This window comes from Mercenaria mercenaria, chromosome 11, assembly GCF_021730395.1.
Source record: "Mercenaria mercenaria strain notata chromosome 11, MADL_Memer_1, whole genome shotgun sequence".
Classification (NCBI taxonomy): Eukaryota; Metazoa; Mollusca; class Bivalvia; order Venerida; family Veneridae; genus Mercenaria; species Mercenaria mercenaria.
In genome coordinates, this window is record NC_069371.1 from 68,852,139 (window position 1) to 68,862,218 (window position 10,080).

Sequence of the window (10,080 nt, forward strand, 5' to 3'; positions counted from 1 at the left end):
TGTCCGTTATGGGGATGCATCCTGGCAGCCACGGGGTGAACGCTAAAATTTAAGCCACTATGATGAGAATAATATCTGCAAGCACTTTTAAATTCGTTATTCTTGAAATTTGACAAAGTTAATAGATGCAATTTACAGTGGAACGTGCGTAATAATCATGTTTTATCTTTGCATATTTTGATCACGATCATCGAAATTCTGACTGAACGTGTATAAAGGGCTATTTATCCTCTTCAAATGTTTTTATCAGTCAAATAACTGTTATGACCTATATATTGGTTATATATATGTCAGGTAATATTTGTTGCAACCAGTCCGAAACTGGATTTCTGCGTATCCTAGACGAAAAGACACATACAAATTTTGCGTATGTACGTAGAAACTACGAAATGTTCGCGTATCAATGACAATAAGCAAGTCCATGCCTCAATGGCGACCAGTTCACATTGCTTTTACCAATGTAACACAGAGACCATTGGGATCAGAATATGTGAAAGGAAATATAGAATTTTCAATTCATCTGTTTGATTGATAAATCTGAAAAGCACATTCATTTTAAACATGTTTCTATTAAGTTCTTTCGTACGTACGCAGAACATCTGATATTTTACGTTTCTTTTAGAATTTTGAGTATGTATGCTTAACATCCGAAGTTGTGCTTCTGTGTGTGTATGCAAAATTAAACTATTCCGCTTTTTGTATAGGCGTTTGCGTACTTAACCCATTACAGACTAGTTCTCAAAACGTTCCAATACGTCCTAAAAAATCGTAAAAACGGGCTACTGTCTTGCTATAACGTTTGGCCGGATAATATCCGAAATGCTATCGTAGGTGAGTTCAAATCGGAGCTCTAGGGAAGGGTAGGCTGTTGTGCAAAAGATACTTACGCCCACTAGTAAAGTAACCAAATTTGGGCCAAGAAAATAAGTAAAACGTTTTTCCCTGCACATCGAGCGCTGTGATGAAAAGCAAGGAACCAGTGAACTCTACCTCGCCGTGGAGTTTGCAGAGTTCAGTTCTTCAACAGGGAAGGTACGACTGGTGCACTATTTTATACCGTTCAAGTGGGTTATCGAGTCGGTCTCTACTCTACCCTAGTGTTTCCATGTGCTTACGTTCTCAATACATCCATTGCGTCTTTATCTCGTTTTAAGTCCATTTACAGCAAGTTCAGTTTGGGGAAGAATACCTGTTCCCCTCGTGTGGACACCGTTTGTAGGCAGTCCGAATCCGTAAATCCGTATGTAATGAGATTAAAGCAGTTCGTAACCAGTCCTAGTTCCGATTTCTACTGGAAGAGGATTCAGTCGGTCCTTTTAATTAAAGGATTTCAGTTTATGATAAATAGATGCTAGAGAAAAGACATAAAACTATGTATTTCTATAATCTTGCCTTCCTTTCTCTGTTTGACGAAGGCTATTAAATGCTCATCATTCGAATACCCAAAAAAGACGTTTGATTGCTACAAGGCTAATACCCTATTCGGTTTATGGGACAGAACAAAATTATGAATAATGCAGTACAAATACAGCATTAATTAAGTGTAGTTTTCTGCATTGAGATTTTCATTTTCATTTACAAGCAAAACTATCAAAAAAATGTTACAAACCCTTCATACTTGTTTTCATTCATAAGGTTGATATTTATCTTGACCACCTATTTTGCATTAAGATAAAATATACCTAACTGTCAGCTTTTTTAAATAAACATGTCATTATTTTTTTATTATTTTTATTTATTTTTTTTTGCTGTATGTAATATGCAAAGAATCTAGTTTAGTCACTGTATTACAGTTCCGTAGTATGTTTGAGTTTCTATTATGCCACTGTTCTGACTGAGTTCAGCTTCTGTAGGGTTCTGTTGTTGTCTTTCTTCAACTGTCCAGCAAGCAGTACATTCTCTCTACAGGCACGGGCTATCTGTTCCTTTAACGTGATATTTTCTTTATAAAGCTCGTCATAGTTCTTTCCTCTATACCTGTGTTAAATAAAATCATAGGATTACTTCAGAGATAAAACATCAAACTCGTCAATGTATTATCTAAGTGTTACAATTTTACATTGATATATTCAAATGCATAACCAGGTACTCAGGTAATCCATATTCGCTGGGACTAATTTCTTGTATTTCATGGTTCAAAACAGGTATCATGAAATAAAAAAGATGTTCAAATAAAACACGGATATGATGAAATGAAAAAATGTTCAATACAAAACGAATATCATGAAACAAGAAATGTTCAAAAACGAACCAGATATGAGGAAATAAAAGAATGTTCAAATACAAAATAAAAAGATATGTTGAAATAAAAATACGTTGAAACACAGGAAGTATTTGATGAATTAAAAAACGTTCAAATAATAAAAATCTGATGAAATAAAAAGGTTTTTCAACTTTGGAACTGGTTATTAAATAAACAAGAGTTAACTAGTCTTATGTGCGAATTAATATCAGATAATATATCCATTTAGAATAAGAAATATCAAAACTTCACACGAATCTATATTTGTTTCCAACTTTAAAATATAATATTATTTTCTGTACGTACCCCTCGAGTTCCTTCAATAAAGCTACATTTTCCTTGTTCGATTTAATCAATTGGTTGGTTATCAATTTCATCTCCTTGTCTTTCTCTTTCAACAGTTTCTGCAGGTATATCGCCTGATATTTTGAAGCTGATTCTACTAAAGCCTTCCGTTCAGCTTTTGGCCGTTCCCAATTAAACTGCTTCGTTCTGAAAATACAAAACAGATTCACAATCCGGTATGACTTACCTGATAATCTGTAAATTTCGTTTTTCAAAAATAGTGCAGTGAAAAAGATGCATTACTTTTATAGAAATCTAGAAATAATCAACAAACCTTTCAGCCGACGCACGGATGGGCACAGGACATGTCCAGGTGCCGTCGTTGGGTTCATCTGTGTCCCTAACAAAAGGTTTAAGCAGGAGTGTTGGTTCCGTGAGAGTCCTCTATAATATAAGCATTATAAAATGTAAATATGTACACGATGTAACATTTTAACCAACTATTTTTATGTCTCTTTAAAGAGACTCGAACATAAAATGGATAAAAGGCACTGTTCTCATTACTGCAATATGAGAATGATCAATACGTTCGATAGTAGTGCATTATGCACAGTAAATAGACCAGTTATTGCAATATGAGAAAAAATATACTAGTTAATACGTACCTCCTAACGCCTAACCTAATGTTTGGGCCACGTGGAGGGAGGGGGTGGGGGTAAGTTACAAGGGAAAGTGCATGCATGCAAGTCTAATTAGTTTTTATTTCGATACACAATCCTTAAGTATACCAACGGAGATAGATTAGCCTGTAATAAGAAATGGTTAGAAGTTGCTGTCAGGCATATCTGGAAATCAGTGCTATACAGTTATCTTAGGAATCATTTCATCCTGAAAAAAGAAAATAACTCAACATGGTGTGCACGAAGTTATGTCACTCTTTAAAACAGAAATAAACGACTTCATAAGTAAACACATCAAAACAGCAGATATGCAAGAATATTCAAGCAATGGCTATATCGGTTGCTATAACTCTTCTGTCACTCAGAAACTACAAATAATATATATTTTTCAAAACTGACTTGTAAAAGAAATGGATAGACGCAGCTACGGACGGATGGGCGCGGGTAACTATATATGCAACCAACCCTCTCGCGGATTCATATGGTAACCGTAATAAAAATATGAAAACATTTGACAGATTTTGTGAAAGCGAAAGCAAGGCTACCAACAGCAATATGTTGTTCGAAGCAAATGCTCCTGACTTGAAATACAGTCAAACCTGTCTACAAAGACCACCCTTGGGAGAGACAAAATGTTGTTTTTATTGGGAGGTGGTCTTTATTCACAGGTTAAAATACACTGTAAATATTACAATGGGAAACAAAGCATGTGGTCTTTAGAGCAATGTGGTCTCTGTTCAGAGGTGGTCTTTAACACAGGTTTGACTGTTTATAGAAAATGAACATTAGTAAAATGATAATAATAATTAATCATGTCAGATTAAACAAAGTTTCAAAGTTATATGCAAAAGTAGACCACAAAAGCGCAAGCAAATTATGGATGCGCTGCTCAGAGCAACTTTTCACAACTGCAGTCACACCGTAGAACACTGGGCCAGTGAAAGACACCACATCCGCTCGAAATGCAGCCACTCAACAAGACAAAGAACAGCCTACCTCGATTTCCTCACTACATAGGGACTAGAAAAGGTCAAAGACAATGTTAACAGCGTATCATTATCTATACAAATATATATGAAAATAATCAAGTACTGACATTTTGGAGTATTGCTCACCCTATCGAAATATGTTGGCAATATTAAGGACTTACCTTTTCCAATTTATGGACGGAATATGACCCTGACCGTACTGGTTTAATCCACTGACTGTTCATCTAAATATGTATGTTATGGACATAAAGAACCACCTTGGAACTACTTTTTATCTAATCACATTAAATAAAACCAAATTACCTCGAGTGATTCTTGGTCTGATTCGTCTAACATGCTGGGATCCGCCATCTTCCTTGCTGACTGTACAGAACGCTATGGAAACAACAAGTTTAACATTTGTTTAGAGATTCCCTTCCATATGTTCTGTCAAATGCAATATCATAATCTTATATCAGGCGGTCAAAAGTAAAACAAGAGATATTCCATAGTTTAATCACATTTTCTATGTCAAGAGCTGGTCATATCTTTTATTAATTTCAACAATTTAAAGCACACTGAGGATATCTCCGTCGCCGGTGACGACGACGCCGACCTAGTGGTGTTGTACTTTAATAAAGAATTTAAATGTTGTCTCATTTTCTTTCCCTTAGAGTATATCGAAGTAGAGAATCTCTGTTAATTTCTGCAGAATGCTGGGGTTAACTAGGGTCAGTGTGTATTTCAACATGAAGCTCAATAAATCTGTAGGGTCTAAGGTACCCAGCTGGCAAGGCTTATGCTATATTCTATGACACAGCATTCCATATTTGGGGGGAAAGCTTTCGGTATATTGTAACTGATATAATAAGAGTTGTTTTCGTGTTTTCTGGGCTGACTGGAGAGCTTCTGAGGTGAAGAAGTCGCAAATATGTGAGAGAAAGAGAACTTACCATTTTGAAAATTCGTTATAACATGACTTTAATGTAGATTAAAATGTAATTATGGTTACGATTTGCGTTTTGTATACCCACAAACTTATTAGTAGAGTTATGTTGAAATTTTACTTACAGCCGAACTTTTAACAGTTTTTAAAATATCTACATATTATGTATTTGACTGACCCATCTGGGAATTCTAAATTTACAATTCGAAAAAGATAGATTCGAATCAAGCTCGGTCGCGATCTCATGTATAAATTTCCTTGTAGGGTGCTGTTTTAATAGTGGCGTTCTTAGAATTTGGTTTTTTGTCTTTGTTTCTCATAGGACACAGGTGTTGGTTTTTTGGAAGAAAAGTCTGCTGGAGAATGGTTCAAAATGTTAAGATGTACGCTTCTGACAATCTTTTTATCATAAGTTAGCATAAACAATACTAAATACAAACATTTGATATTAGAATAGGTTAATCAGATTTTTATTAATTATTGGAATTTTTCAGAACTCTAATTAAATAATCAGTTACATTTGTGTTCTTTGAGTGGCTAATACATGTCAATTTTTCACCGGAAATATTGTCCTACCCTAGTTGCCAAAATAAGAGAAAGTTATTTTAGCATAAGCATATACATTTAACAAACACTCCTGACCTAGCGAATGATATGAATATATCAACTGCTGCACGACATTTGTCAAAAATTGTAAAATTGATAGATTAGAAATGAATGCATATTCCGAAGCTAAACACAATTTAAAACTTGCCTTTGCTCTTCAGATAAATGAAATATCCCAGTACGTATATATCAAATGCAACTGTGAAACTAGAAATTTGAAATGAAAAGCAGTCAACTTTTCAGACACTGTACATTTGTATTATTTTAGAGAGTTTATCACAAAATTTTATAAAAGCACTGACTCTAATAGGGTCTTTTTGTTCCTTAAAAATATCTAACAGAATACAGGAAACGTGAAACATATCACTGAACACCTACAAAAGTGTTTGAAAAACAGTAAAGAAAACGTTAGAAAAAAAAAAGAAAAAAGAACTTACATTATGTTTAGTGGCTTCTACGAGTTTCTTCACATCGATATTGAGAACAGTGTCTGGTTTCTTTCTGATACCTATAAACTGTTAAAAAAAAATTAAATGTTTTTAAACCGGTGTTACTCTAACCTAAGTAGATGCCCTCGCTTTTTCGACAGACTTTAGAAGTATACATTGATACAGAATATCTTCGTGCGGTAAAACATAATGATATGTTCGAGCAAGCATTACCTCATTCTTACGCTTATATGTATTTGATTTATAATCTATTTGGTTTCGGGTTTATGCAACTTGTTTATACACGTAATGAGAGTAAATGAGCCGCACCATGAGAAAACCAACATACTGGCTTTGCGACCAGCATCCGCGCAGTCTGGTCAGGTTCCATGCTGTTCGCTTTTAAAGCCTGTTGCCATTAGAGAAATGCGCAGGCTGGTCTGGATCCATGCTGGTCGCAAAGCCACTATGTGGCAATATCGACTATGACATCTTGCATGATTAGTAAGTAAAACTGAACGCAAATCATTAGCGGGGAAAGCATTTCTTTAAAATGATACATTGATTATTTCAGTGTCTTGATTGTTTTCTACGAAACAAAATTGGATGCTTTTTTCGGGGATTGAGCCCTTAAATAATTAAAATGGAAAATTATGAAACCAACGAATTTTCTTACCGTATTTATGTATATACGAGGAACCGTAATGGCAGTCGACAATTTCCGTGCCTGTTATTTCGGCTTTCTCCGGTCGTGAATCAAACTGATGAGCGCTGGCAAGATCACATACGGAGAAAACAAGCGAACGGAAATTGGCGATTGGCATTACAGTCTACTACCTTAAAACGTTCATAAAACTCGACACAACAATCGATCACAAAGACAAAGTGATAAAGAAGGAATTTAAAACTTACGTAGTTTCCTACCCTTACAGCCTCTTTGGCTTTGCCCCACCGTGATGTGGCTGTTACCTTTTGACTTTCGCGCCAACCTTTGACCTCAGTGTCGTAGTGAAATTTGTAATGAGGAGGAGGCTGAAATCGTACGGTCTATTTCATAAGAAGAAAAAACATGACAGATGGTTGAAAATGGGAATAAGAGTTTATTTTCTAGTAAATCAAAACTTAAAATGCGTTGCTTAGGAAACGAATCCCAAACCTGAACTCTTTTTAAAAATCAGCATTTAATTAAAAGTAGGATTTCATCTAGCTATCAGTCCCTAATGTATCGAAATGGTTAACCATAAAAGTAATATAAATGAATTTAGTATGCAAACAAATTTCCAAAAGATGTACGTAGACAAAAAAAATTTTGACATTGAAGGTATTTTATTACCCTATATACAAATATAATTGCTGCTCTATATTATTTTCAAATAATAAAAAACATACAAACCGTTTCCTTAAATTTCCTAATTAAACATTTCAACAAAGTCTCTATACACTACAAAAACGAAACCAACCAAAGCCTTATCTACAATATTCTTACGTCCTTTGATTACATCGCCTGTTCATTCAAATTATTTTGATAAATATGAAGTTTATCAAAGTCATTTTGAATATATTTAAATAACGACCAAACAAATATTCTACCCAACTTACAAATGAAAACCGGTTAATCATTGAAAAGCGCGAAAATCAAATAAATTCAAGAATTTGTAATATGCATAAAAACTATTTTCGGTTGAAGACTCTTCATCCTGGCTAAGAGTCAAGAAATTAATGATTTGATGGGAACTTTTGGGCCACATACAGCTTGTTGTTGGGGTCCCCTTGTATCAGACGACTAGTAAAATTGAGGGTTCTGCGGATTATTTCTCGCTAAGGTCTACTTCAGAATCTACTTCCAGATCATTCAGACCGACATCTATTTCGGCCTACATATACGAGAAGAGTTTTTTAGGATGTTACAAGCAATATACTATATGAGGACGGTTCAAGGATTGTAAATTCGATAGTCTTGAAAAGAACGCATGAAGCTCTCGATTTGCATGCGTTCTCTAAATCGGCACTAAATCTCCCGCATTGAGTGCACGCATCCAATAGGGGCGATTTAATGTTGGCAAATATGTAACAGAGGAGTTACAACAGTTAAAAACGTAATATTCAAATTCAAAATATAACAAGGACGGATTCTAATGTTCGCCCAACATAAATTTGAAAACTGGATTTTTGTTTACCTAGATAAATGTATAAATTACTAGTAATCGGTAAGAGTATTTTAGTTGGATTGTTGAATTTGGAAAATGCCACAATCTTATTTATGAATTGCACAAGGATCCTAAACGATTTGTTGGCTATTTTTGCTTTAGCAAAGAAAACATATCGACAAACCTGTGGAAAAGGTTGGCCATTTTTATTCTTTTGGTAACCCAACTCATTTCAATTTACTAAAGGTTAGGGTTAGGTTTAACATAGGTTTGAAACTGGACACATTTGACGAAGCTGGAGCTGTCACTTGGGTGTTTAATGACTCCAACATGGATGAAATATTGGATAATAGCTTGAGTCTGTGTCAAAAGTATTAAGTAATAAGAGAGATAAGGATCAAGTGTATCAAAACATTAAATATTATGTATAATTCTTAGCAAATAGGGGGCATAATTCGTGAAATATTGGTGCAACAGTGATGCACCTTGTGTCATGTTGAATCAAATCCATTTTGTAATAACTTGAGATATAGTGAAAATGCATAAAAATTAACCTTTAACTCTAAGTAAAAAGGGCATAATTCATGAAAAATTGGTGCCAGAGTTATGGACCTTGTGTCATATGATGTGGGCGATAAGGTGGAACAACTATTTTAAGTTTTAATCAAATCCATTCAGTAATAACTGAGTTAGAGTGAAAGTGCATCAAAAATTTAACCTGAAATTGTAAGTAAAAAGGGAGATAATTCATGAAATAATGGTGCAAGACTTATGGTCCTTGTGTCATATGGTGTGAGTGATGATGTTGAACAACTATTTTAAGTTTGAATCAAATCCATTTAGTAATAACTGAGATAGAGTAAAAGTGCACCAAAACTTTAACCTGAAATCTAAGTAAAAAGGGGTGGATAAATCATGAAATATTGGTGCCAGAGTTATGACCCTTGTGTCATATGATGTGAGTGATGATGTTGAACAACTATTTTAAGTTTGAATCAAATCCACTTAGTAATAATTGAGATAAAGTGAAAGTGCACCAAAACTTTAACCTAAAATTCTAAGTAAAAAAGGGGGGATAAATCATGAAATATTGGTGCCAGAGTTATGACCCTTGTGCCATATGATGTGGGTGATGATGTTGAACAACTGTTTAAAGTTTGAATCAAATCCATTTAGTAATAACTGAGATAAAGTGAAAGTGCACCAAAACTTTAACCTGGATTTCTAAGTAAAAAAGGGGGATAATTCATGAAATATTGGTGCCAGAGTTATGACTCTTGTGTCATATGATGTGGGTGATGATGAGGAACAACTATTTTAAGTTTGAAGTAAATCCATCAAGTAGTAACAAAGATAAAGAGAAAGTGCATCAAAACTTTACCCAAAGTGCGGACGCGGAAGGACGCCGACGCCGACGCCAGGTCGAGTAGGATAGCTCTCCATACCTCGTATAGTCGAGCTAAAAAGTACATTTTTATTTACCGGTATTACTTCAAAGAATTTTAGCATGGGTCGCAACTTTTGACGTTATGCCATAATGCATTTTTTTCGATTCGATGTATACGTGAAATGACCTTAACTAAATAAATGCGTTTCTGTCATCTTGGTACGTACTAAGTCTTACCTTTTTCTTCTGTGACGGAAACGGCGTCTTGAAGAATCGTTTCGTTGAAGACATTTTCCGCAGATCAATGCTATTCCGTCCATATTTGGTAAATATTGGTGGTCCTAGAAAAGCAATTTTAAACGCGTTAGTGACGAAATGGTGTGCTTACCCA

The 10,080-nt window shown here is 34.8% G+C and overlaps 2 protein-coding genes across 3 annotated transcripts; both read right to left on the reverse strand.

Moving 5' to 3' along the window:
• Positions 1-1,769: 1,769 nt before the first annotated feature.
• On the reverse strand, positions 1,770-4,420 carry LOC128546816 (uncharacterized). Its single transcript, XM_053518175.1, has 4 exons — positions 4,358-4,420; positions 2,862-2,971; positions 2,549-2,734; positions 1,770-1,977 (listed from the first exon to the last, which is right to left on the reverse strand). The coding sequence occupies exons 1-4, from the start codon at positions 4,418-4,420 to the stop codon at positions 1,818-1,820; spliced, it is 519 nt and encodes a 172-aa protein (XP_053374150.1). The 3' UTR covers positions 1,770-1,817.
• A 34-nt stretch (positions 4,421-4,454) lies between these two features.
• LOC128546915 (uncharacterized) lies at positions 4,455-10,080 on the reverse strand. Of its 2 annotated transcripts, none has more exons than XR_008366217.1 (4): positions 7,549-7,659; positions 7,068-7,187; positions 6,165-6,242; positions 4,455-4,571 (listed from the first exon to the last, which is right to left on the reverse strand). XR_008366217.1 is itself a non-coding variant. In XM_053518318.1 (4 exons), exons 1-4 carry the CDS (start codon positions 9,978-9,980, stop codon positions 4,476-4,478), a joined length of 348 nt encoding a protein of 115 aa, XP_053374293.1. In that variant the 5' UTR covers positions 9,981-10,080; the 3' UTR covers positions 4,455-4,475. The 2 variants fall into 2 exon arrangements, 1 of the variants encoding a protein (XP_053374293.1); XM_053518318.1 differs by lacking the exon at positions 7,549-7,659 and adding an exon at positions 9,927-10,080.

What these genes read in the sequence shown, in the direction of transcription:
- LOC128546816 (XM_053518175.1), bottom strand. Translation starts at nt 4,420, where the DNA reads ATGAACAGTCAGTGGATTAAACCAGTACGGTCAGGGTCATATTCCGTC. An exon ending in ATCCGTGCGTCGGCTGAAAG is followed by an intron (nt 2,735 to 2,861) that starts GTTTGTTGATTA and finishes TTGTATTTTCAG; the next exon opens with AACGAAGCAGTTTAATTGGG. An exon ending in TTATTGAAGGAACTCGAGGG is followed by an intron (nt 1,978 to 2,548) that starts GTACGTACAGAA and finishes TATTTAACACAG; the next exon opens with GTATAGAGGAAAGAACTATG.
- LOC128546915 (XM_053518318.1), bottom strand. Translation starts at nt 9,980, where the DNA reads ATGTCTTCAACGAAACGATTCTTCAAGACGCCGTTTCCGTCACAGAAG. An exon ending in TTCCGTCACAGAAGAAAAAG is followed by an intron (nt 7,188 to 9,926) that starts GTAAGACTTAGT and finishes GTACGATTTCAG; the next exon opens with CCTCCTCCTCATTACAAATT. An exon ending in TAGAAGCCACTAAACATAAT is followed by an intron (nt 4,572 to 6,164) that starts GTAAGTTCTTTT and finishes TTGTTTCCATAG; the next exon opens with CGTTCTGTACAGTCAGCAAG.